The sequence below is a fragment of the Diceros bicornis genome, chromosome 15 (assembly GCF_020826845.1).
Source record: "Diceros bicornis minor isolate mBicDic1 chromosome 15, mDicBic1.mat.cur, whole genome shotgun sequence".
NCBI classification, from domain to species: Eukaryota; Metazoa; Chordata; class Mammalia; order Perissodactyla; family Rhinocerotidae; genus Diceros; species Diceros bicornis.
Window position 1 is genome coordinate 21,039,717 of NC_080754.1, and position 27,624 is coordinate 21,067,340.

The 27,624-nt window shown below is 42.9% G+C and overlaps 1 protein-coding gene across 1 annotated transcript; it reads right to left on the bottom strand.

Moving 5' to 3' along the window:
- Nucleotides 1–768: 768 nt before the first annotated feature.
- On the bottom strand, nt 769–27,403 carry CD80 (CD80 molecule). Its single transcript, XM_058555848.1, has 6 exons — nt 27,122–27,403; nt 15,071–15,388; nt 10,249–10,533; nt 5,615–5,734; nt 4,270–4,382; nt 769–2,415 (listed from the first exon to the last, which is right to left on the bottom strand). The coding sequence occupies exons 1-5, from the start codon at nt 27,273–27,275 to the stop codon at nt 4,285–4,287; spliced, it is 975 nt and encodes a 324-aa protein (XP_058411831.1). The 5' UTR covers nt 27,276–27,403; the 3' UTR covers nt 769–2,415; nt 4,270–4,284.
- Between the last annotated feature and the right edge of the window lie 221 nt (nt 27,404–27,624).

Genomic DNA, 27,624 nt, shown 5'->3' on the forward strand with positions numbered 1-27,624 from the left:
AGATACACGGTTTCTATGCTGCAGGAGCTTGCTGCCTAGGAAGGAAGCTGTGCTGCAGACTGTAACTTTTACTAAATGAGGGGAGAAAAGGACTGAAGTAAGTGTACTGAGGGGAAAAAACTGCTAGTGCTTTGTTTTGGTGTTAGACCTCTTAGTTCCTACCCTGAAAATACTGTTGTTCACGGGAGCAAGGTTTATGAAGCAATGTAGTGTAGTAGCTAAAACCATGGGCTCTGGAGGCAGACCACTGGCTTGGAATCTCACCCATGTGACCTCACGGCCAGGTGACGTATAGCAAAGCTGTTTTACTTTAAGTCTCAGTTTACTCATCTGTCAAATGAAATAGTATCTACCTCAGAATGGGTATTAAGGGCCGGCCCTGTGGCTTAGCGGTTAAGTGCGCGCTCTCTGATGCTGGCGGCCCGGGTTCGGATCCCGGGCGCGCACCAACACACCGCTTCTCCGGCCATGCTGAGGCCGCGTCCCACATACGGCAACTAGAAGGCTGTGCAACTATGACATACAACTATCTACTGGGGCTTTGGGGGGAAAATAAATAAATAAATCTTTAAAAAAAAAAAAATGGGTATTAAATGAAATGATGCATGTAAAGCATAGAATAATGCCCTGGCTATGTAACGCACACGGGCGTTATATAACAAGCTTATGAGACCTTTGCACCAGTATATTTTCACCATGATTTACATGTTATTACCACACTCCATAAAGCGTGTTTTTCTTAATTATCCCATTCATAAATTGCTGAGAAATTGGCAATCTGTTTATTGTTTTATTCACATCTACATATTGATTAAATCTTTCAACTAGAAGTTATATAATATTAGATAGTTGGTTTTAAAAATAATTTTATTCGTATCACAAAAATATTAGAACAATAAAAGTAAAATAAAATTCTTTGAAAAAACAGTGCTAACACATTTATTAAATGTAATAAACAATAATTTAACATACTTAAAGTATAAATAAGCTGTGTGTTAGGTTTGCCCTATTTTGTGGCTAATTACTTCTTGAAGTCTCCTTTTGATCGTATCTAAGGATTATGAATCTTCACTAAAAGCAGCAACTCCTGTGTTTTTTATTGTTTGTTTGTTTCTTTGCTTTAAGTTCTTGTCAGTCCCCTACCTTTATTTTCTTCAGTGATTTTGTTCTGAGAGCAACCATTTAAAAGTGTACTTCTGTTCCATAGCATAAGCTAGTTCCTTTATAGCTACCAAAATTAAATGTTTTAAATCTAGCCACATTTGAGAAACTTGGTCAACTCTTGCTGTCCAACTCCAGATTTTCAGATGAGAATGTCTCATTGCCCCAGCTTAAGTCAGGTCCACTCCTGGTCCAGTGAGTGTGGAAGGCAATTTCAGAGAAAGAGGAGTCATGAGCAAGTAACATAGGAACAGCAGTTGGCCAGTTCTTTGGTTTCAATTCTCTGCTAATGTCAGAAGGATCCAGAAATGCCAAGGAGGAAAAGCCACTTTAGGGATCTAAGGAATCCCTATGGAATCCTGTTTTCATTACCTCAATCAGTTTCTTCTAAAGACAGCTTACTGTTTAGTACATACACAATAAAAACTTCTTATTTTAAATGAGAACTTTCTCATAAATGTTTTACAAATGAAGTTAAACTAGCATAAAGCCATTTAGGGAGATTATCAGTCCAATATGAACCAGTAGAATGTGACTCGTTAAACCAAACTATCCCTCTCCAACCTGACTATTGCTTTGAGGTGTATAAGTCGTTAATCTTACATGTCAGAGGAAATTAGTTTTAGATAGATCTACTTTCTCCTGAACCTGATGGAGAAGTGGGAGAGCAACAGAGGAGAACACAATGAAAAATGAAATACTGGCTAAACACCAATAATATTTCCATTATCTTCATATAGGTATACATACCAACATACTTCCCACACATTAACATTAGATTGCCTTTAACAACAACATAAAATCATTTTCTAGTATTGCATCAGATCAAGTGTCTGAAGTCAGACAAATTCTGTTTCCAGAAGCACTGTAACTGACATGTATATATACATATATGTACACCAGTTAATAGTACAGGGCTGGATTGATGGAGGAAAAGAGCACCACAGCCAGGAAATCTGGATTCTGGCTTTGGCCTTTACAATTCAGGTCACCTTCCAGGGCCTCGATTTCCTTGTCATTAATGAGACTAGTATTCTCTAATATCTCTTCCAGGTCTAAAGAATCCTGTTTTTCCAAATTCCTTGATCAAGGTCACCACAACTACTTCTGTCCCCACTATACTCCTCTCGTCACTTTCTGCAAATCCACTGAAATGAAGAGACTTCTAGAGAACGGATACATGAAGGGCAAGGTGGGATAATCCTGGCCATTTGAGGAAGTTCCAAGAAGAAGAATCTCAGATGGACGTTGGACCTGAGAAAAGCATTTTTAAATTTTATATTTTTTATCGCAAGAGTATTCCGAACTTGAGGTAACATTGTAGATATTAATCTTGATGGCTAAAGAATATAAAGGGAAGTCTTAATTATGAGAGAATTTAGGACAAGCCTGACAATTTTTACTGTGTGAAATGTCAGCAAATATTAAGCACCAGCCATCATCAAACAACCAAATGTTATTGATCAAGGCACTCTTTTAGATGTGGGGCCAACAAAGAGGTATCAGGCATGGCTGCTCTTCTCAGGAAACCCACAATTTGGTAGCGAATATAAGCCATGACACATGAAAATCAACCTAGGGTAGAATGCGATGTGCTGGAGAAAGCATTGCTACAGCACTTCAGAGGCAGAACTGCTTGAACTGGACGAGATGGCCACCGAAGGCTTCGTGGAGAAGACTGGATTCGTGGCTTCATTATGAAGTATCAGCCAACTGAGCAGATGACTTTTAAGATAGAAGGAAAGTCCAGGAGATTCTAGATAATTGCAGAACTGAAGGGGACATCCCAGAAAGGGCATCCTGAAGAGTGAGCAAGAAGTTGAAATGAAAAGAAAACAGGAAGGAAATTGAGAGCCTGTCGTGGGGAAAATATGTGCAGGCTGCTATGGTGCCAAGAAGGGGACCTGAGCTTCATGTCCAGTTTGAGTCCTTGTTTTGCTCTTTATCTGTCTGACCTTAGGCAAATCCCTCAACCTCTGGGAGCCTCGGGTTTCTCACCCATAAAATGGAGACAGAAAGATCTTGCTCATAGAAATTTTTATGAGACTAAAATGAAATAATGCTTTTGCAAAACATAACCTGTTATATAAATCCTAAGTTTTATATTTCATTTTATTTTATTTTTAAAGGTGACTCTGCAGACTCTCATTTCTTAGGCTGGTGTCACCCTAACTTGCATAAGTCAAAACTGAACTGCTTATGGAAGGCTATCAACCACACTGGACCTGATATCACTCTCTTGGATTACAGTGTTCCAGTGTTTCTCTTACATGAAAAGACCTGGCAATTTTAGGATAGCAAAAAAGTGATATAAGTTAACCATGTGACTCACAAGCTGATGCTGTGTTAGGCTCCCTTAACAGAAAGAACATTCCAGACCCTGGATAGTAATTGTCCCATTGTATGTAGAATCAGTCAGATCTAAAGCCTTGGACACCATTTACTGACATCGAGTGTGTTCACACAAAGCTGCTGGAAACTGCCACGTGAAGAGCAACTGAAAGAACTGGGGGTGTTTAGACTGAAGAGATCAACAGGAACATGGAAAGTTAAAAGTTTTGAAGGTTTTCCTGTAGGTACTGGGGTCTCTTCTGAGTTTCTGAGTGGGAAAATGACATGGAGAAGTAATTCTTTATGAAATTTGGCTCTGTGATTGGGTCGATAGGATGACTATTAGTACGTGGCAGAGAGACCGTGAGAATGTTACTGAGTTAGTACAGTGCGACCTACAAGTGATCCCAGTCTGTCCATCAGTACTGAGGGATACAGGGAAAAAGGAATGATCAGGATAAGGGATTAGCCCAGGAATAGTACTTCAAGATGAACTTAAAGTAGTGTTTTATGGATAATGAAAGACACTGAATCGACTGACAAGAGGGGAACATTTCAAGATGGCAGAATGGCACAGCAAAGGAAGAGGTTACAATAAGCAAATTGTATGTGGGGAAAAAGGAGATAGATGCCAATCATCTGAATGAGGTTTTTGAGAAAGTGTCATACTAGGTAAAAGATCTTAAATTTGGTACTGAGAGGAAGAAAACACTGTGCCTCATGATCCACAAGATCTCATATATCCCACATTGGTAGAGAAGAGCTAAAGGAGGCTACCTCTGGATGTTCTGTTCAGCCCGATGATTCTGCAGATCCTCTGTAGATAGGGGAGATCCTTTCCATTTCCATGCTATCCTCATTCTTCTTTCTCTGTCTCCTTGCAGCAGGTCCTTGAAGACAAGCACAGACAATAACAATTTAGATAAGTTTCCCTTAAATTGTGCCCATATATTTCAGCAAGCCTTCACACTGGCTTAGAACTAAAGTAGTGGTTTTCAACCCGGGGGTTGTTCCTATGCCACGCCACCCCCACCTCCGGCCACAGGGGACATTTGCAATGCTTGGAGACATTTTTGGTTGTCACAACTGGGGCAAGGGATGCTATTGGCATACAGTGGGTAGAGGCCAAGGATGCTGCTAAACATCCTACAATGCACAGAACAGCCCCCTAAAACAGAATTATTTGGCCCCAAATGTCAATAGTACTAAGAATGAGAAACCGTGAACTACAGGGGTAAGGCTGGCCAGGCTGTGTTAGAAACATCCTTGATCCCACTAGACCTCTTTATCCTACCTGTGGGGTGAGTTGTTCAGAGCAAAGAGTCTCTAGTGACTTCCTTGAGCTTGGACATTTTTTGTGCTGAATGTTGGGAAAATTAGCAGATATTGGTCTTCCAACGTTCTTTGCTCAGTGTACATGATTTCTACTCCAAGAAAGGTTGATGTCCTTCATAGGGACTATGGCCTCAGCTCTGGCCCAGCAGTTCCTCTTCATTTAATTACAGAGATTGGGGTTAGCTTATGTGGAAGGCCAAAAATTTAAATTCATAGGAAAAAATATCCTATATATTTCTTCTTTCCTCAACCACTCCTGATCTTTCATCCAAAAATGTATTCTAACGAATTGAGAATTGGTAAAATCACCTATGGTCATGTAGTTTCTCAACTTCATTAGTGCATCTTACCCTCCTCCAAAAAAATGATTCTTGCCCCCCAAATCTTGTCATTCTGCCTTTCCTCCAATTCCAAGTTAAAAATTAGAATATCAATTTGCATCAGAAATATTTTCAAATTAGTTAGCAAGTCTCAGTGTCTCCAAGAAAATACTATAAAGTTAGAGGAAAAATAAAAGGATTAAACTAGAATGTGTCTCGAGGGCAGTGATTTCTCACCTTTGTAACTGCAGTGCCTAGCAGAGTGCCAGGCACATAGTAGGTGCCCAAGACATGTCTGTCCAGTGAATAATAGAATTTGCTGAGGCAAGTAAAGGAGACACAAAAGTTCCCATAGACTTGCTCCAAAAATGAGAAGAGAATGGGCTAAAACCTTGGAGAGATGCTGAACCAGACTGAAGTTTGGCTTCCAGGAACTGAGATCGTGATGGTAGTACAATAGAACTTACTGCGGGGCGGGCATCTTCGGCATGTGATGAGCGCGGCGATTACTACAAAAATCCCAGTTACGGAGACTGGGATAATGGTCCGGATCAGAGACTGATTAGGAAAAGAAACTTCTGGTTTGGCTGTGGAGGAAAAAGAATAGCGTCAGCTCTAATGTGTTTCCAACTGCCTGATACCCATTCCATGCCCCTTATATTGACAAAACTGTAGAGTATTTTTCACTTCTTTGCCTGGTCAGCTCTCCAAAACGCAGCTGCTAGTATTTTTCTTGCCTAACTCTTTGATCAGACACATACTTTTGGGCAACTAATATCCAGATGTCAGACATTGAATGTGAAAAAGAAAATGTGAACTTTGCATTTACTGAGTTAAGTTGGCATGGAAAAAGATTCTAAGGAGATACTTGAAAAGCTATCTTGTCTTTGTATCTCAATTTTATAGCTGATATTACTATGTGTTGCTACTAATAATTAGTTGATGGCGCGTTCTGGATATACCTTATTTTTCTTTCTCCAGCTCTGTCATGCCTTCTCCCTTTCTCTTAGCAGGTTCTCTTAACACACACACACACCCACACACCCACACATACACACACCCCTCACAGTAGCTGCCTAAAGCTACAGGAGTTGCTTTTCATTCATTTTCAGATACACATTTTTTACCATCCAGCCTAGAGCTTCTGGGAGGATAGAAGAGGCCCAGCAATAAACTGAGAGTGGATTTGGCCTGGTATTAAGTGGGATCATCCTGGAGGAGAGCTCTACAAACTGGCTCTCAGCTGTAGAGCACAGGGAACAGAGAGAACGCAGGGGACACGAGGAAGGATGTGGGTGGGGAGTGGAGAGGTGTACGTGGCACTGCTGTCCGTCCCTCCTGATCAGGAGCAGCAGCCACACCGTTTATTCTTCAACCCCTTTGAGGAGTAGTTAGCAATGACATCTGGAGAGAGGGCAGGGACACAAATTAAAAGGAATATTAGCAGCTCACCGTCTTCTGATTTCTCTTGGAATGGCTTACAAATAAATATTGAACACTTACTAACTTACTGTTTTTTTTGTTTTCTTTTTCTGATTACCCAGCCTTGTGGATAAATTTTGGTCTTTAGTTTTTTGGACTTCTCATCAGCATTGGCCCAGTTGAAACCTTCTCCTCCTTGGACTTCTATGATACCACATTCTTCTCTTTCTGTTTGTTGTGACTCAGTTTTCTTCATAGGCTCTTCTTCCTCTTCTTGTCCTTCCAATATTGTTGTTCCCCAGGGCTCCATCTGTGGTCCCATTCTCTTCGCATTGGCCCTAGTCCTCCTGGGTGAGCTCATCCACACCCAAGTTTTGAATACCATCTGATTTCTAAATCTGTATATCATATTTATGACCTCATTTCTGAGCTCCAGATTTGAATTTCCAGCTGCTGACTAGATGGTTAGATGCCAGCATCTCCACTTGATTAAAACTGAACTCACTATACTCTTTCCAAAGTATACTACCACCTATATTCTCCCATTTCAGAGAATGGCAACAGCATTAGTTACCCAAATAAGAGGGAAAGCTTGTCTTTGTGCTTGCTGCTCAGTAGGCTCCCATGGACTTTCTCTTCTGTATTCAGAATCTCTGCAGTTGACTCCTTCTCCCCAAATCTCTTGCAGCAACTACCTTAGTTTAAGTTTTTCTCATCTCCCGCCCAGTAGCCTCCATATTGGTCTCTTTGCCTCTGGTTTCCTAGGCTCTAATAATTTCTACAGCTTCTGCCACAGTAATCATTCTAAAATGCACATTTTTTCATGGTGCACCTACCACTTAGAGACTAGAGAATGTTAGTTTTTTTCTTTCTCTCTAAACACCAGATTGCATGGAAACATCAAGTGATTACCAGGGTTGGCCTCTACAGACTAGAATGACACCCAAAATAACAAAGAAGCTCTTGCTATTATCCTGGGAGTCTAGAAGTTTCACAGGTTCCGACTCCTGGCTTCCTCTCAGAGGCCACTCCCCACCCATCCTCAGGCCTCACTTAGCCTAGAAAGAAGAAGATGTGTGTGTGAGCAAAAGAAGGAGGAATCAGTAGCAGCAAGCCAGCTCTGTCGTGATGCCTATTAGGAACCTGGTAATGTGCCACAGGGCAGACCCAGGATCCCAAGTGCATCCTTATGTGAGGACATCTGCTCATAGAGCTTATTAGACACCATGAGTGGGACTCTGCCCCATTCTACACACTCATATGCCTTCCAGGACATCAAGGGTTAACAAATTTGGCAGGCCCAGACTAAAAGAATTGTAGACCCAATCTGTTTAATTAATAAATTTGGGGGTTTTTAGAGTGGATATTTACATAGTAAAGCTTTACTCACATTGATTTGTAACGTTTCTGTGAACTACACAACTAATTTATATTTGTTTATGCAGTCATCCCTTGCCCACCCACAAATGCATTGTTTGCTTTTGACTCTAAATGATGCCTGCATTTCAATTAATGAGATTTGAAGTATTTATACACTAAAGCTCTCCGACCATAGAGACAATACGAGGACCTAGTAAGATGCTTGGTATGTGATAACTACTTAACAAAGATGGAATAAACACATACACTCAATCCTCTCTCCATTAAACATTGTGAATGTAGACCAAATAGTGCAAAGAGCTTGTGTTTTGTTTTTTTGTTTTGTTTTGTTTTGTTTTTGTGAGGAAGATCAGCCCTGAGCTAACATCCATGCTAATCCTCCTCTTTTTGCTGAGGAAGACTGGCTCTGAGCTAACATCTATTGCCAATCCTCCTCCTGTTTTTTTCCCCCCCAAAACCCCAGTAGATAGTTGTATGTCATAGTTGCACATCCTTCTAGTTGCTGTATGTGGGACGCGGCCTCAGCATGGCCAGAGAAGCGGTGCGTCGGTGCGCGCCCGGGATCCGAACCCAGGCCGCCAGTAGCGGAACGCGCGCACTTAACCGCTAAGCCACAGGGCCAGCCGCAAAGAGCTAGTGTTTTGAGTTAGCCTGAAAAGGAATTCTGTTATCCTTAGTGCGAAGAAAGAATTGAGAGAAGGCATCCGAGGGAAAAGATGATAAAGCTGGGCAGTCTAAATCGTCTTCAAATTATAGCTCATCCTTTTACTTGAAGGGCTACATTCTATTTTCTATAAATTAGCAAACTACAGTATATAGGCCAAACCTGGCCCACGACCTATTTTTTAAAATAAAATTTTTTTGGAACACAGCCATTTAGGTCTTGTCTATGGTTGCTTTCATGGTATAACAGCAGAATTGAGTTCTTGCAAGAGATCCTATGACTTACAAAGACTAAAATATTTACTATCTGGCCCTTTTCTGAAAAATTTTGCCAACCCCTGTCCTAGAATACATACCTATATTCCATATATAAATACTGTCCAAAAACAAAGTATGCTTGAAGCTGCTATTACTGATTTGTGTACTATTCCCCACCTTAGTCATGATAATCTAAAATTGGTTAAATAATCATATATCAGTAAATTAAAAAGTAATGCTGAATTAATAAACTATCTTTACTATATGATTCAAATCTCATTTTAATACATTTTTTAAAATATGTAAAAGATGATTGAGAGAGATGAGTTTGGACTATCAATAAAATCATGTCAAAATTTGGTTTATATTTGAACTAATTTTCCCAAGAAATTTTATCTCATTACCTAATTAAAGAATACATTCACTATGGAAAGATCTAGAGCAAATAACTCACTAGAATTTACTACTAGACCACCTAAAATATTTCCTCTATTGCAAGACAAGAGTAAGACATGAGACATACTATACATTATATATTAGACTCTATACCTACATACCACTGTATATCAAACTCAGTGTATTGTTTCTTACTATGCAGCCCCAAAACATATTGTTAGGAGTGGGGCTGGGGGTAGGGGGAGGCCTGGTGGTCCTCCATATAATCAGTCATTCAAGTTAGACATGTATTTCCAGTATCTGAGTTCTTCTATAATAACCCATTAAGGGTTTAACACACATAAATTTATATAAGCCCAACTTTTTCCATTTTATATTTTCAAATGATTTCACCTCTGGAGGAAAGAAAATTCTATAAGTTTACTATCTGTTGGATAAAGTTTTTGGTCATGGTATTTGGTCAAAAGTGACCTCTTTTTTCAGGCATTGTCCTCAAGTAGTTTGTCATTCACCTTCTTCACCACACTTGGTTCTGAATGAACCAGGAGTTCTTAAAAGACACATTCACCCACACAAGACAATGACTTGACACCATGGGACCATGGGGAGGGGGTGCCCAAAAGGAAAGCACCAAAGCCCTGAGGGTAATTCCAAAGAAGGACAAATTTTAGTGCTTTCAATACTAACAATATTGTTACAATAACTTCCTGAGATGACTACACTTAATGCATAGCACTTATTTTGATGTCTAAATTTTAGAATGTTCATTAAAGAAAATAAAATTAGCCTAGTAACATTATAGTCACACCTTGTACAGTGACCTTAGTAAGTCACAGTAACACTTTATCATTTTATTTGCCTGTCTAAAAACACTGCAAAAAAACACTATCCAAGTCAATATGCACAACTCTAAAATACATCTGGCTGTTATTTGCTTTTTGGATTCTACACAGTAAAAACTCCCCAGGACAATGTCACTTACGTGGTGTTTGCCACTTGAAGGTCTGTGACACTGTTAAGTCTCCATACTTGACAAGACACACAAAGCTGTGGTTGTTGGTCACATTGAAATCCAGTTCACTGCTAATTGTATAGAGCTCAGTTTCAGGATCTTGGAAAACTGTTGTGTTGATGGCATTTACTGCTGCTCCATTTTCCAACCAGGAAAGGTGAGGCTCTGGAAAACCTCCAGAGGTTGAACAATTTATCTTTCTGATGTTAAGAGCTGGATTTCCAAGGTCAGTTATAGTAGGGACAGGAAAGTTGGCTGAAGAGAGAACAAGTAGAAGTACGTATCGTTACATATCCGTGTGTGTATGAGCTTATATTTTTAGCAAGTTATCCAGCTTTAGTAAGAACGAAAAAATGAGATATAATTTGCAACTTCCCATAAGTCGTTAACAATTATGTATAATTCAAAGACTAACTTTGGTTTGAATTGGTTATATCAATTCTTCATCACTTTTGATGGAGTTAGGAGGGCACTTACTAGGGAAAGGCAAAGAAATAGATTCATGTGAATAAATATTGCCAGAGTTGTGTTTGTTAAGAGGTGAAGAGAAAAATAATAGACCACATTGATTGAGCTCTTAATATTTCTTAGGTCTGGACATAACCCCATTTCATCTTTACAACAACCTACAAGGTACGCTGTAGATCAAAAAAGGTCACCTATCAGAAACTTCATATGATTTAACATAATACAATTTCCCTTTTATAAATAATCAAATTGAGGTCTAGAGAAATCACAACCAGTAAGTGTCAGAACTGGGATTTGAATTCAAGCTTTTCTGATACCAGAGCCTTCCCTTCCCTTTCTTCCCTTCTCCTACTTTGTTTTCTTTCCTTTCTTCCTGATATTTGAGGTAGACCAGTGGCTCTCTTCTATTTATCTATTTATTAATTAAAACTACAATAAACACTTATGAACCCACCATCCAACTTGAGAACCACAACACTGAGAGTAACTTAGGTAAATCTACTTGCCTGGTCTCACCTGTCCTGTCCTCTACTTCCCACACCCGAGGTAGCCACTACACTCAATTTCGTCTAGCATTCCCTTGCTTTTTCAAAAGTAGTCTTTTAATCAGGTAAATGACAGTCTAAATTGTACAATATTGAGCCTGTCATCTCAACCACTGTACTTTACTGATGCCCTCGCTATTCTGAGATGCCGTAAAAGGACAGAGAGGCCTTCCTGGCATTCTTCCAAGACACGTGAGGCTCTCTTTCGTTTGTGTATTTGACCCTCGATAAGATACTAAAGTATATACAAAGCAAAGCACAGTGAACTGACTGCGGAGAACACGGGAGAAAGCTCCCCTCCCTCTTCCTCACGTACTCTTAGACTTAAAGAATTTATACTTCTCCGCATGTCGTGGGGACTCCATGCTCCCATACTTCATTCCACATGTTTTTTTTTTTTCTTTTCAGAATTCTGAGTCCCACAGAGAGCTGTACTATAGTCTAGTGGTCATCAACAGCAGGTTTTAAAACCAGTATTGCCTTTTAACCTGAGCCAATTACTTAACCACTTTCAGTCTCAGTTTGCTCACCTATAAGATGGGGATAACAATACCTGCCTTCCAGGGTGGTAAGAATTAAATGACATTATTACTATGAATCAGGTAGCACATAGCCTGACACACAGGAAGGTAGTTAATGGCCTGACTCATGCGGGTCTTAAATTTATCCTCTCTTAGCTGAGGTCTCTCGTTTTTTTTTTTTTTTTTTTTTGTGAGGAAGATCAGCCCTGAGCTAACATCTGCCAATTCTCCTCTTTTTGCTGAGGAAGACTGGCCGTGGGCTAACATCCATGCCCATCTTCGTCCACTTTATATGGGACGCCGCCACAGCATGGCTTGCCAAGCGGTGCGTCAGTGCGCGCCGGAGAGCTGAACCGGCAAACCCCAGGCCGCCACAGCGGAGCGCGAGCACTCAACCAATTGCGCCACCGGGCCCGCCCCAGTTCTCTCGTTTTAATCAAGTGGCCAGGTGAAAGCTTCCAGCACTGCCTGCTAGCACTGTGAATAACAGAGGATAGTGTAAGTTATGACAAGTGATTACGATTGCAAAGAAAAGGAAAAACTTGGATTTGGTCGGAGGTGAAGCCACCTTTCTTTTTTGAATTAACTCTATTCCTAAATTGTTTGACATTTTCCTAAGCCATTGTTAGTGGACAGTATTATTTCCTACTCCTTTAATTTATCCTATAAGATCAAATCATTACACTGATAGCTGACATTAAGAATATTCTCCTTGGGGGGCCGGCCTGGTGGCACAGTAGTTAAGTGTTCGCACTCCGCTGCAGCAGCCCGAGGCTAGCAGGTTTGGATCCTGGGCGCGCACTGACGCACCACTTGTCAAGCCATGCTGTGGCAGTGTCCCACATAAAGTAGAGGAAGATGGGCACGGATGTTAGCCCAGGGCCAATCTTCCTCAGCATAAAGAGGAGGATTGGCAACGGATGTTAGCTCAGGGCTGATCTTCCTTACAAAAATAAATAAATTAAAAAAAAGAATATTCTCTTTGTTTCTTACAATATCAATATGTCATGTGTTATAACCTGGAATAACAAATCCAAGTAACTCATATCCTAAATTATGACCCATGTTCGTTTTTGCACTGCTTTTCTGAGAAATAGTTAAACTGCAAGAATGCCACCAATACCAGAGATTGTATTAAAAATCATCTTTTCAAGGTCTGGCTGGGCTTAGAACAGCCTCAGCTCTGTCTCCGATCCCTTCTATAAGGTGATCTGTTTAAAGTAACAGCTCCTGAAGCCTTGCAAGACAGTGAATCATCAAAGAATTACTCCTTTTTATCTCATTTAACCAATTAACCCAAGTTTTTGCCACTCTTAATGGGTAGGGTAAGAATATCTTACTAGGAAAGGAAGAGGTGCACATGTTTTGGAAAGGTAAAAATCTGTTAACCTAGTAAATTTGCTAACTAGTAAGCTAGCTCCTCAAATGTGCTGGTTAATGGAGGCTTTCATATACTGCTATGCTGATACTGTATCATTTTGCAATCTTAGGCAAATGTAGGGAAACCAACTTGTCCTGAGATTTTCCCAGTTTCAGCACTGAAAACCTTGTGTCTGAGGAATCCCCTCAGTTCCTGCGCAAATTGGGACAGTTGGTCACCCTAGCCATCTGTGAGATTGTTTAATTTCTTGCTTCTCCAACGGTGGCCCTCAGCAGCAGCACAGGCATCACCTGGGAGCTTGTTAGAAGTGCGACAACTCAGATCCAAGCCCAGACCTGCTGAATTTGAATCTGCAGTTTAAAGAGATCCTCAAGTCACAGGCACCTCGACATTTGAGAAGCACTGCTTTAACGGACTCAGTTGGAAAAATCAGAATTGGTTCTGGGTCAAATGAAGCAGGTGGAGTTTCCCTTTCTGTCTTCCCTTACCTGATTTTGGCGCCCCGTCCCCCCTTTTGAGGCCCCCGGCACTCTCCTGTTGCCCCTTTAGCTGTCCTTGGTCTCCTCCTGTAATCTACTAGACCGGCCCTGCCTGAAATTCTGCCTCTTCTCCCTCCTGGATTTTCTTCTTTATCTTTCTATCAAAATGTACACGTCCTGAGTCTACTTCTCTCTGGGTATTCTTAGAAGATTGACTATATATCTAATGTAATTAACTAATACAAGCTAATATGTTTGGGGTGCCACCTCCCGCAGGTAACACATTTTCATTTTTAACAGGGATCTTGTGGGGGGAAAATTGCTGAAACCAGCAGGAGAGGCTATAATAGTGGGAATTCCAGGAATCAATGCAGGTCAGAACTTTGGAGGAGGCGAGTTTCTTAGAACCCCTCAAATCCCACCACCATATAATCATTTGCTCTCTCCAGGAGTAGGGAATACACAGAGTGAGGTTTAAGATAATTCCGTGTAACTTTGGCTTACCTGCTAAGCGTTAGGTGTGACGTGGATGCTACAGCTAAAGATTCAACATAGCTAAAGACCAAAGCAGGGAAGAACAGTGAAGAAATTCACTAAGGATCCGCTTACATTCTGTTATCAAGGTTAAACATTATCTCTTATTAAGAGGTTTGGTTTCCACTAAAGGCTTAAGTGCCCAGGAAGAAAAAGAAATGTGTTTGAATTTCAAGCATGAGGGAGTGGCCCAGGGCTGTAATTTCTCAACAGGAGGCTCAGGCTTCATCAGTATCCTCTAGTCCTATCACCTGTGATTAGGTCAGGTTCCTTCCTACCCAAGATAAGAAATGCTTGCCCTTCACAGATGTATAAATAGGACTTTGATTCATGAATTAATTTTCTTTCCTTGGCGGGCATAAATTATGCATCCAGCTCCCCAACATCTAACTTTGCAGGAATGACTGTTAGATGAGAGCTTCAAATATACAATAAATATAATAGTGCAATAGGCAGATCAATAGACATTCAAATACTATTTGAAAAATACTTATGCCTGCATTGCTCTTACACCTTTCAACATACTTTCACAAGAATATATTACTGGGTCAAGTGCAGTTAAGAGTACAGCTACATCAGATCAAATGCGTCCCCTTATGATTCAGAAGGCACTTCAGGTCACTGTAGCGCCCCAGGATGATGGTCATGAACTTAGATTATCAAAGTGCAAGAAACGCACAGTAATAGGTATTTCCAGGACATCTTGAGAAATCAATTAGGGTTTATTGTAAAACTAGAGACTCATTTAACCTTAAGAAATGAAGTGAGATACATCCCGCTTCAGGAAAATTTCCACCTAAATCAATAGGAGTATGTCTTTAAGGGCATCAAGAGTCTGCCGCTAGGTCAGAAAATCCCACTGACCTCTGACCAGTAACATCACTGAAGTCAGGTGTTCCAGTCTGAAATACCCTTGGTCATTCTTCTGAATGACACAGGTGTACGTGCCATTGTCCGACAGGCGCAGAGCCAGGATCACGATGGACAGGTTATTGGTGATGTCAGTGAAGGTGCGGTTCTCATACTTGGGCCACACCTGCACTTTTCCAAAAATGACAGCCAGCACCATTTCGTTATCTTTTTGCCAGTAGACGCGAACGCTCTTCAGTTCATCGGTGGAGATGTTGTAATCACAGGACAGTATTGCTATTTCTTTCACTGTCTTGGTTACCTGGATGATGCCTAAGGAGAAGCAAACAGAACAAGATTTTATATTTATTAAATACAGATCCCTGCACAAACAAGAATTCAGGGCTGGCAGTAACAGAACTCAGGGTGTTGTATCTGGTGACTAAGCATGATCAGAGAGTTCAGTTTGATTTTTTAGTGAACAGTTCGGTAGTGTAAAGTATATTCACATTGTTGTGAAACAGATCTCTGGAACTTTTTCATCTGGCAAATCTGGAACCCTGTACAATTATATGACCCCCTTTCTTCCTCCCAGAAGTCCCTGGTAACCAACACTCAACTTTCTGTTTCTATGAATTTGACTACTTTAGATACTACATATAAATGGAATCTGACAATATTTGTCCTTTAGTGACTGGCTTATTTCACTTAGCATAATGTCCTCAAGGTTCATCCACGTTTTAGCATGTGCCACCATCTCCTTCCTTTTTAAGGAATGATAATGATGATAATGAATAATATATTTATTGTATGTAGAGTATACCACATTTTCTTTATCTGTGGGTGGTCAGTAAGGGAGAAGGTCCGCTAGTCCCATTAGAAGAGGGACTTGAGGAGACTAACATATGAGCGCCAACTATGGGTAGACAATGTGCTCAGCCCCAGGTGGATATGGAAGTCATAGTTATGGAACGTGAGATCTCGAAGGGACTTCCATGATCATTCATTTTAGTGGTTGTATTTGACAGATGAGGAAACTAAGCCCGGGAAAGGAAACTGCCCCAGTTTTATACTTTCTGGCCCAGGCTTTCCAGGCCATTCTCCTTGTTTACTGGTTTCCCCAATTTTAGGCCCCAGTTCAAGAATAAGTAAGCCAACACTGCCTGCACCCCAGGCCAGACCCACCACTGAGCTCTTTTGCTTTGAAAAATAGAGTCCTTTTCCTTCCAGGCCTGATTGACCCCATGACTTCAGGCTGAAATGACTCCCCTCATCCCCACTAGGCAAGGCTTGGTTGTACCTCTGGACCATTTATGCCCTCTTCAGCTACCCTAAATGGATCTATATCCTGTTTTTAGCTCTCTTGACTATCTGCAATCACCTGACCTAAAGTCTAGTTTTGCTAGAGGGTCCCCACTTAAAACATTCTGCCCTTTTTCCCATCAGTATATCCGAGAAATACCAACATTTCAGCATCCAAATTCCATCTCTTTGTAGCTCCTAAGCACTCATCAGTAGCACCAAAATCCCTTGTCAGACTATATTTTCTGATTTTTTGGGTCATAAGGCCATAGTCACTTTTCCCATGCTATGCTTGACCTAAAAGCAGAGTCCCCCTAAGCCCCAAGATCTTTCACAGCTACCCTCTCCCCAGCCCACCCAATGCTACCATGCTGTGTCTTCCCCTCCCCGTATGCCCTGGAGCCACACACAGTCCCTTGGGGAGGTCCATGTCTGAGGATCTCATTTCCAGGCACTTTCTCTTTTTGGACAGCAGGATCGTGGGGCACCAGCACCTCTCTATCTCACCAGGCCTCCGTCAGACTGGATGTGGCCCCGCCACAGCATTTAGGAAGAGAGTTTTGTGACGGTGGGTACTTTCCTAGCAATGTGAGGTAATTCAGAATGATCTAAGGCACCCCTTTTGTCAATTGTGCTAAAACTTGCCAGTCCCAGCTTTAGGGAATATAACTGAAAAGAGGGAAGAAATGAAAACATATACTTGAGAGGGGCATATAATAGCTAAATAACCCGAACTCTCTTTAAAAAGGGATACAATGAAAGCAAAATGATATGTAGAAGGAGCATGGACTATGGCTTCCTACTGACTTGGTTTCTAGTTCTAGCTCAGCCATTTACTGTTTAATCTGTTTTCTCATCTATAAAAAGGGTATGATCCTGTCTCTCAGGATCCTTGTAAAATTAAATTCAACATAATGATATAAATAGAAAAGTCCCTGGTACATAGCAGGACGTCTGTAAGAACTTCCTTTCCTCTGTCTCCCTCCCCTCACCCTCCTCTTCTACCCTCTGGTCACTTTCATCTCACTCAGGGGTTATGTCACACACCTGACAGGAGTTACGTCTGGTCTTGCTTTGGGCCGGACAGACACGATGACAGAAAGCAGCTTACTCATCTGGGGTCCTAAATAATAGGGTTTTTCCCCACCAGTCTGTTTGTTCCCACCCAAAAAGAATCCAGGATTTCTAACTGATTTTGACATATGGTGACAATGGAGAAATCTTAACTGAAAATGAGCTAATTTCCATGATGGTTCTTAAGGAGTTTTTGTCCAGCCATCTGAGGAGAAGTGTGGGTGTCTCTCTAAAGGTCAGCAACACGCCATCAATGGGCTTTTCATCGTTCCTATGTGAGGTCCCCTGCCCAGATGCTCGTGCTGAGGAAGAACCAGACTGAAAAGAGGAACCAAAATCTTCTGGGCGTTTTGGAGTTTCCCACCAGGACCCGGCTTTCCTACTCAGGGACTCTGCTATATGCAGACTGTTACGGGAAAACAGTTGAAAGGTCCCTGAAGGGTTTTGTCCGCTTGGGTGGCCCTAGAGGGGACAGTCAGGGCCCTGAATTCTCAGCATTACTGCCTAAAACCTAGTGGAATTTCAAGCACGCGTCGCCATTTGTGAAATGGCACATAGCAACACCTACCTCACAAAGTGGGCATGAGAATCCCAGTGAGGTAATGCACATAAAACCCCGCAAAGTACCTGGCCCATGACAGCTACCAACGCCTTCCCCAGACATCCACATGGCTCAGACCCTCACCTCCCTCGGGTGTCTGCTCTGGTGTCCCCTATCAGAGAGGCCTTCTCTGACTCCATCCTCTGTGTTTTTTTTATTCTTTGTTTTCTCTCTCTCTTTTTTAATTCTTTTAATTTTATTTTTTTATTTTATTGAGGTCATATTGGCTTTTAACATTGTGTATCTTTCAGGTGTACATTATTGTATTGCAGTTTCTGTGTAGATTGCATCGTGTTCACCACCAATAGTCTAGTTTTTATCCATCACCATGCATATGTGCCCCTTTACCCCTTTTGCCCTCCCCCCACCCCCTTTTCCTCTGGTAACCACTGATCTGTTCTCCTTATCTATGTATTTGTTTATCTTCCACATATGTGTGGGATCATACGGTATTTGTCTGTCTGTGTCTGACTTATTTTGCTTAGCAGGATACCCTCAAGGTCCATCCACATTGTCGCAAATGGCACGATTTGGTCTTTTTTATGGCTAAGTAGTATTCCATTGTGTAGATATATATATATATATATATCACATCTTCTTCATCCATTCATCCATTGATGGCACTTGGGTTGCTTCCATGTCTTGGCTATTGTGAATAATGCTGCAATCAACACAGGGGTGCATAAACCCTTTTGAATTGTTGATTTCATATTCTTTGGATAAATACCCAGTAGTGGAATAGCTGGATCATATGGTATTTCTATTTTTAGTTTTTTGAGAACTCTCCATACTGTTTTCCATGGTGGCTGCACCAGAGTGCATTCCCACCAGGAGTGTATGAGGGTCCTCTTTTCTCCACATCTTCTCCAACACTTGTTATTTCTTGTCTTGTTAATTATAGCCATTCTGATAGGTGTGAGGTAATATCTCATTGTAGTTTTGATTTGCATTTCCCTAAAAATTAGTGATGTTGAACATCTTTTCACGTGCCTGTTGGCCATCTGTATATCTTTGGGAAAATGTCTGTTCATATCCTTTGCCCATTTTTTGATCGGATTGTTTGTTTTTTTTGTTGTTGAGTTGTATGAGTTCTTTATCTGCTGAAATCTGCTGAAAGCCTAATGGGGGTTCCTGTGTAGGTTATTTACTTCCACCTTGCTGCCCTGAATATTTTTTCTTTGTCATTGACTTTTGACAGTTTTAATATTATATGCCTTGGAGAAGGTCTTTTTGCATTGATGTAATTAGGAGTTCTATTAGCTTCATGTACTTGTATGTCCAGTTCCTTTCCCAGGTTTGGGAAGTTCTCAGCCACTGTTTCTTTGAATAAGGTCTCTGCTCTCTCCTCTCTTCTCTCTCTGGGATATCTATAATCCTTATGTTACTTTTCCTAACTGAGTCAGATATTTCTCGAAGAATTTCTTCATTTTTAAAAAATCTTACTTCTCTCTCCTCTTCCACCTGGATCTTTTCTAGGTTTCTATCTTCGAGCTCACTGATTCTCTCCTCCATAAGGTCTGCTCTATTTTTTATGCTTTCTACATCATTTTTTTATCTCATTAGTTGTGTTCATCATATTCAGAATTTCTGTTTGGTGTTTTTTAGAGCTTCAATCTCTTTGGTGAAGCACTCCTTCTGTTCATTAATTTTATTCCTAAGCTCATTGAACTGTTTTTCTGAGTTTTCTCATAACTCGTTGAGTTTCTTTACGACAGCTATTTTGAATTCTCTGTCAGTCAGATTGTAATCTATGACTTCAAGTTTGGTTTCTGGAGAGCTATCATTCTCCTTCTGTTCTGCTGTGTTACTGTAGTTTTTCATGGTGTTCGATGAGTGGATCCTCTGCTGGCACATTTCTGGTAGTAACCACCTTTCGTATTTGGGTAAGGCTTTGGTTACTTTGGTTCTGAGCTGCTTCTGGTTGTATTTGAGATCTTTCACTTTCCACCTTCCATTGCCTCTGCTACAGGCGTCGTGTGCCCTCCTTGTGCTGCTTGTGCCTTTGAGGTTGCTGGTGCCTTGCTGCTTATGATGTTGCTGCAGTATCAGGTGTTGCCACCGGGGTCACCAGGCTGTATGCACTCTGCTGTTCCCAGGGTCACCCAGGTCTTGTGTTCCCCCACTCACTCTTCATGGGTTCGCCATGGGCTCGGGTGCTGCTGCCCTGTGCACCACCTGCACTGCTGCTCCTGGATTATCTGGGGGTGCTGACAGCACTCTTACCAGGGGCACAGGTGTCACTGTTGCTGTCAAGGGCCTGGGTTCCAGTATGCAGCCCCTGCTGCTGGTAGAGCCGGTGTCAGAGGTGCTGCCACTGGGGGCTGGGTCTCAGGTTTTGCTGTGGTTCCTGAAGCCTCAGGTTGCAGGTGCCACCTGCCACTGCAGGGTGAGGAGTAGGGGCTAAGCTGCAAATGTTGTGGCTGGCCCTGCAATCTCTGGTCACTGGCACCCACTAGTGAGATTTTTGAGACCTCAGGTGAGGGCACCCTGCACCTGCCAGTGAAATCTGCATTTTGGTTGTTGTCCCCACTGCTGGAGAGACCAGTGCCACTGCCAGGGGAGGGGGGGTCTGGGTCACTGGCACCATTCCTTGTCCTGAAGCTTCAGGACCTGTGCACCACCCACCACTGCTGAGAGGGGCAGGGGCCACAGCTTCTGGTTGCCAGTGCTGGTGTACACTCACTGATGCTCTGCTCTGGAATCTTGGATCAGGGGACCCCACCCCTGCCTGGGAAATTCACGCCTTGGATGTAGTCCCACTGCTGGAAAGACTGGCATCACTGCCAGGGGGTTAGAGAAGGGGGCGGGTTGCCGGCTCCACTGTGTCCTGGGGCCTCAGGACATGTGCGTTGCCTGCCACTGTTGGGGGTGGGGGAGGGGCCAAGCCATGAGAGCCGTGTTTGCCCTTGCAGCCTGTGGTTGCTGGCGTGTGCGCCGGTGTGAGGGTCCACATTTTGGATTGCTGCTGCCGGGGGACAGGAAAGGAGCTGCTCTCCTAGTTCCACTGCCTCCTGGAGGTCCAGTCCCCCCACCTTCAGATGTGTAGATGCATGAATCATTCAGGCATTCTGGTGTGCTATGAAGGGAGTCCTTTGTTGGTCACTGGATGTCTGACTGGTTGTTACTTAGAGGGGAGAGACAAAGGGAACGACTGACTCCGCCATGATGCTGATGTCACTTGACTCCATCCACTCTGACCCCACCCATCCTGCCACTCTTTAGTCCCTTTCCCTACTTATTTCTCTTCAAGCTTGTCTCCAGCTAATATATATTTACATGTGTAGTTACTTAGGGGCCATGAGAGCAGGGCTTTATCTGTTTTGTTCATTGCCATATCTAGAATCTAGAACAAGGATTGGCCCATAGTAGGTGCTCAATAAATATTTGCTGACTGCATGGCTAGGCATTAGGAGAGGAGATCTGGTTCTACATGCTGCATATGAGGATTATAACCTTGAACAAGTTGGTTAACCTCCTTGGGCCTCAGGTGTAATTTCTGCAAATGGGCATAATACTATCTCCCCTACTAACTTCATATAAGTATCACGGGGATCGTATGATACCCGGATGTAAAAGTGCTTTGTTAACTGTCAAATGCCATACAAGTTTTTTAAATGGGGCTTTTTGTCTCATGCACAGCAACTGGTTTGCTGAATCACGCCCAGGATGGGGCCAGAATCACCATGGTAACTGGCTGACACTTGGACTGAGTCAAGTGCCCACAGGTGGCATGGGGGACCCATCAGCTGCCTCTACTCAGCACAGGTTGGTAGGCACAGGGGCTATGAGAGGAGAGGAGGAGGGAAAGCAGAAACAGAAGTTGACTCTGCTCATCTTTCTGGGAAATTGTGTGTAAACTGCCCCACTGGCATGGCACACTTCCCCCAGCACCTGCCTTCCCTGACCCTTCTGCCAGCTTCCTGCCTTGACCATTTCAACTCCCAACAGATAACACCTAGGGGAGGAAGCTTTTTGCCAACAAGTGTAGAAGCCACTAATTTTAGACAAACGATGTGCCTCTAAAAAACTCATTCTACAATGGAATATATTATTCAGCCAAAAAAGGAATGAAGTACTAACACTTACTACAACATGGATGAACTTTGAAAACATTATGCTAAGTGAAAAAGGCCACATATCGTAGGACTCCATTTATACGAAATGTCCAGAATAGGCAAATTCATAGAGACAGAAAGTAGATTAGTGGTTACTAGGAAGTGGGGCAGAGGGAAATGGAGAGTGATTGCTAATGGGTATGGAGTTTATTTTTAGAGTGATGGAAATGTTCTGAAATTAGATAGTGGTGATGGTTTCACAACATTGTGAAGACACTAAAAACCACTGAATTATACACTTTAAAATGGTTAATTTTACACCATTGCAAAAAAAAAAGCAGGAAAATTGGGAGATACAATAATAAATATAATAAAATTTAAAGTATAGCTTAAAAAAAAAACCCAATCTAGGAAGCCATGAGTCTCCCCTAATCCCTCCAAACCGGCGGGAGACAGTGTGGACACAGCAGCCTGGCCACAGTGCCCTTCCTCGGAGTTGAACCTCAGCAGCGGTCAGCAGGGCTGCGCCACCACTTCTCCTAATGGAGAAAGAATTGGCTGTGGGGCTGGCCCCGTGGCGTAGCGGTTAAGTGCGCATGCTCCACTGCTGGGGCCCAGGGTTCCGATCCTGGGCGCGCACCAACACACTGCTTGGCAAGCCATGATGTGGCGGCATCCCACATAAAGTGGAGGAAGATGGGCACGGATGTTAGCCCAGGGCTTGTCTTCCTCAGCAAAAAGAGGAGGATTGGCATGGATGTTAGTTCAGGGCTGATCTTCCTCACAAAAAAACAACAAAAAAAAGAATCAGCTGGGTCCAGCAGCTTCAATCACCACGTGCTGTGATGTACATTATCTCACTGAGGACTTAAATGTGCTTTTTAAATAGGTTTTCCCTGACTCTAAAAGAAACACATTCAATTTAGAAAGAATGGAAAACACAGAGAAGCGTAAGAGTCCCCTATAATCCCACCACCAGGAGATTTGCTATTAATGGTCTGTGTATATCCTTCCAATGGAAGGGACCTTTTTAGACACTTCTAAGTGCCTCTGACTAAGTGAACCAGCACCCACGGGGCTTGTGTCGGCCCTGGGCTGGGTGCTGGGCGCACAAGGAGGACAGAGGTATCTGCTCTCCAGCAGCTGACAGATTTGAGACTCGTCACCTGCTTTTCGCACTGCTCCCGATTTTCTCTCCTCTTTAGGCCCAGCCTATATACTCTGTATAAATCTGATCTTTACTTTTGTGTGTGTCGCTAAACAGGATTTATATCTTTAAAATGCTCAGGAACTTGAATAGCCGATATCAGGGTAGTCACGGCAAGAACCGTGGCCTGTGGGACGCCTTGGCCAGCAGCATTTGGACAGTACATGGGGTGGGGGTGAGGCTCTGTCTGTGGAGGCACTCTGAGGACGTTCTCTTTTCCTCCAGCTCAGTGTTCCTCATGCCGTGGACTTACTGGCCAACATCTTCCCTGCCTCCCTGTCCCCGTCAGACCAAAGGCCTCTCCCCTCCCCATAGAGCTGGGTCTCTCCGAAAGGACCCGAGGTCTGAGGGAAAGCTGCCCACGTGGGCCCCTCCAAGAGCTACCCTGTTAGACCCTCTGCCCTACAACCACCAGGTTCTGGGGTATGTGAGTCCAGCGTTTCTGCCTCCACAGACCAAACTTGAAGTGGAGAGGGGCCCAGCTGGTCCCACCCTGTGTAGGAAAGAGACGTCACCTGTCCTGGACAGCAATGGCTGGGGACGGGTGGAAGTGACCCAGGGCAGGAGAGGAGAGTGTAGTGTGACAAATCCCCTGCCCTGGAACAAAGTCCTCTGTAACCGTACTCCGCCCCCTTCACCCCGTCTTGTCTCCCACAGATCACACACAACTCACATCTACACGCCGGTCTGGCAAATCCCCATCAATTCTACATCACACACACCCTCCAGTCCATCTGTCTCCCGCCGACTCCATTCTCTTCATCAAACGTGTCATCAGATACTGTGAGCTATGAAAACAGCCTCCTGATGGTTTTGCACAATCACTCTGGCTGCCCTACAAGCCATTCTTTATGCTTCGGCAACTCCGGTTTTTTAAAATGTCATTTAGAGCTTTACTACTCAAACTAAAGGTGTGTGGACCAGTGGCATCGACGTCACCTGGGTGCTTGTTCAGAATGCAGATTCCCAGGTCCCACCCCAGACCCACCTAAGCAGGAACTGCATTATTTTAAATGTATATACTTTATTTTTTAAAGCCAATTTTTGGTTCACTGCAAAATGAATGGAAAGTACAGAGAATACCCATATACTCCCTCCCCTCCACACACAGAGCCTCCCCCACCATCAACATCCACCAGAGTGGCACATTGTGACAATCAATGAACCTACATTAATACATCATCACCCAAAGTCCACAGTTTACATTAGGGATCACTCTTGGTGTTGTACATTCTATGGGTTTTGACAAATGTATAACGACATGTATCCACCATTATAGTATCATACAGAGTATTTTCACTGCCCTAAAAATCCTCTAGAAACTACTAGAAACTACATTTGAACAAGGCCCCCAGGTGATTGGCATGTATAGCTAAAGTGTGAGCAGCTCTGGTACAGACCATGTCACTCCCCTGATTAAAACCCTCCCATGGCTTCCCAGTGCCCTCCAAATAACACTAATGTTCCTGACCACATTCTTCAAGCCCCATGGCGTCTGGTCCCTCCCCGCCACTACCCCACACTGGCCATCTGTACTTCCTTGCTCCTCTGTTTCCCTCACACACTGCTCCTTCTGCCTTCACTCAGCTCACTCTCACCACTCTCCCCTCCAGCAGGGAAAGACAGTGTTTGTTGGTCATATATTCACGTGAGTGATTATTTGATTAATTTTCATCTTCTTCCTAATGACCATAAATTTCATGAAGCCAAAAGCCGTGTCAATTTTGCTCACCACTTGTCCCCAGGACCAAGAAAAGTGTCTTGTACATAGGAGAAGCTCAATATTTATTGAATTAATAAATGATCACCCACCCTTCACCATAAAGCTGGTCTCAGCTGCTGCAGCCCGCCCTGGTCCTGCCCTTCCCAGACCTGGGGCCCTAAGAGTCAAGACTGGGCACTTGACTGCACTTCACTTGCTTCCTGGGGGGTAGTTTTGCCCTCTCCAACTAACATACGCAAATCTCTTTGAGGGCAGGAATCCCAGGCTCAGTTTTTAAGGCCTGCCTGATGCATAGTAGGTGTTTGGAGATAAGAAGCTCATGGATTAATTTGTTGACTCAGTACAGCAACAATCAAATCTGGATATGGCTGTAGAACAAGGTGCTTTCCTAAATATCTTTCTTTAGCTCAAAGATCACCTCCTTCCATTTGCCTCTGACTAATTTTCCTGGTATAATTGCTAAAGCCTTGGTTTTCATTTTCTTTTTATATGTTCTCTCATTTATTGTTTCTCTCTTACACATACACACACCCCGTCTAGGAAGCCCATATACATTTCCTTCTAAATGTTGTTTAACTCATTTAGACTCCCCGGAAGACTCTAGTTTGGGAGTGCTCCCCTAGCTTTCCAGAAGAAAACTGTAACTGTTGGAAATGTAATATAACTGTGAAATAGATAGAAAATCTGATGTGTAAATTGTGAAACTTCACTCTGGTTCTCTTGGCTCAGCAACAATGTAAAACATATGGGCAACAACTCGTACCATGGCAGCCAGGTAACCTGTGTGCCCCAGCTCCTCTTCCCTTCCCTGCACCGCCCTCCGCCCTCCCTCCCGCCTCAGACATTCCAGGTGACGCCTGCAGTGCAGATGTGTTTTAGGGAAGGAGCTCTAAGACAAGGACCCTGATACTCGGCTCTTAGCAGACTGGCAAACCGGGCTGGAGCCAAAGCCTCTTCTTTATTCTGGGGAAACCAGGGGGTTTGCTGCTCAGCAGAAAGCAGATCTTTTGTTTGGTTTGACTTTAAAAAAAAGTCAGAACCCTCCTGTCAGCAGGATGAGCCCCACCCTTCCCGACAGCCCCCCAAGTCCAGCACTGAGCTGGGACACAAGCCTCTAGAAGTCAAAATATTCTTTGTAGGACATACATGAAACACCTACGTAGTAAATTAAAAATAACTAACGATATAATTTTGTGCTAAGTCTGATACCACTTAATGTCAAATGCCAGTGTGACTAAGGGCATCAGCACATAAAGCATAAAAATAAATGTTAAGAGGAAAATTTAACACTAAGAAGATTACGGTTGTCCTCCCTTATCCGAGGGGGATAACATTCCAAGACCCCCAGTGGACACCTGAAACCTCGGATAGGACCAAACCCTCTATATACGATGTTTTTTCCTATACAGACAAACCTATGAGAAAGTTTAATTTATAAATTAGGCACAGTAAGAGATTAACAACAATAACTAATAATAAAATAGAACAATTATAACAATATACTGTAATAAAAGTCATGCGAATGTAGTTTCTCTTAAAATATCTTATTGCACTGTACTCCCCCTTCTGTGATGATATGAGACGAAACCGCGGAGAGCAACACTTCAAATAAGAGGGGATTACTGTATATGCCTCAACTACTTTCTTTTCCCCGTTCAAACTGGAAAGGCCATCACTGTTCAATTTTAGAAGCAGAAGACTTTAGCTGTGTTGTCTCACAGAAATATAGTTTGGAAACCAGAGCCTGAGGGCCAATGCCCTTAGCATATCACAAAATGTAAATGAGCACCTCGTGTTCATGGAAGGACACAACTTTAAGCTGTCCTTCTGAATCAGCTTTATGGTTTTGTTAAAATAGCACTGTCCTACCCTTCCTCTGAGGTCTGAGTTCTTGAGGTAACTTGGCTGCTGACTTGCTGTGTCATCAAGGGCAGATCCTGTAACTTCCCTAGACCTCAGTTTTCTCAGCCCTAAAATGGACTGAAATACCCTGAAGGTCCCTTCCAGCTCTCAGGGTGACAGAAGGTGGCAGCACAGAGAACATCATCTCCTTTCTCTAAACCCTGAAGCAGTGGACTCAGTCAAGTTTCTGAAAGTTGCTTACCTGAACAGAAGTAGAAAAGGCCAGCCAGCACCAAGAGCTGAAAGATCTTGAGGTGTGGGTGTTTGGGTGGTGGGGTTCCCCACGTCAGTGAATGACCCATGGAAACGAAAGCAAACAATTTCGAACCAAGAAAGAACTGGGCTCCTCCTAGCATGCACCAGGCGGGGGCAGAAGACAACTGAGTTGCCCCACACCGAGGGTTCTTCTGTGATGTTTGCAAAACACAGCGAGGAGAGGCTGGATGGTATACTTGGGTCTCTAATCTCCCGAATGTCAAAGATTGTGGATTTATTTTCGCAACCTAAAAGGAAAAAAAATAAAAGTCACCCAGGAAGGAAGATCGGCCTACCGTGGGTTGTAAAAGTCCCTAGTTGCCTGCCTGAAATGAGTCGGGGATCTTAATCTGAGCAACCTTTAAACTTGGACTCAATCTCAGGGGAAAAGCAAAGGTTGAGGAACTCGGAGGAGGTGACACTTTCTTGCGCTTGTTCTAAGAACCAACA

What these genes read in the sequence shown, in the direction of transcription:
- CD80 (XM_058555848.1), bottom strand. Translation starts at nt 27,275, where the DNA reads ATGCTAGGAGGAGCCCAGTTCTTTCTTGGTTCGAAATTGTTTGCTTTC. An exon ending in CCTTTTCTACTTCTGTTCAG is followed by an intron (nt 15,389 to 27,121) that starts GTAAGCAACTTT and finishes GCTTCTCCTTAG; the next exon opens with GCATCATCCAGGTAACCAAG. An exon ending in CCGAAGATGCCCGCCCCGCA is followed by an intron (nt 4,383 to 5,614) that starts GTAAGTTCTATT and finishes CTTGTCTTCAAG; the next exon opens with GACCTGCTGCAAGGAGACAG.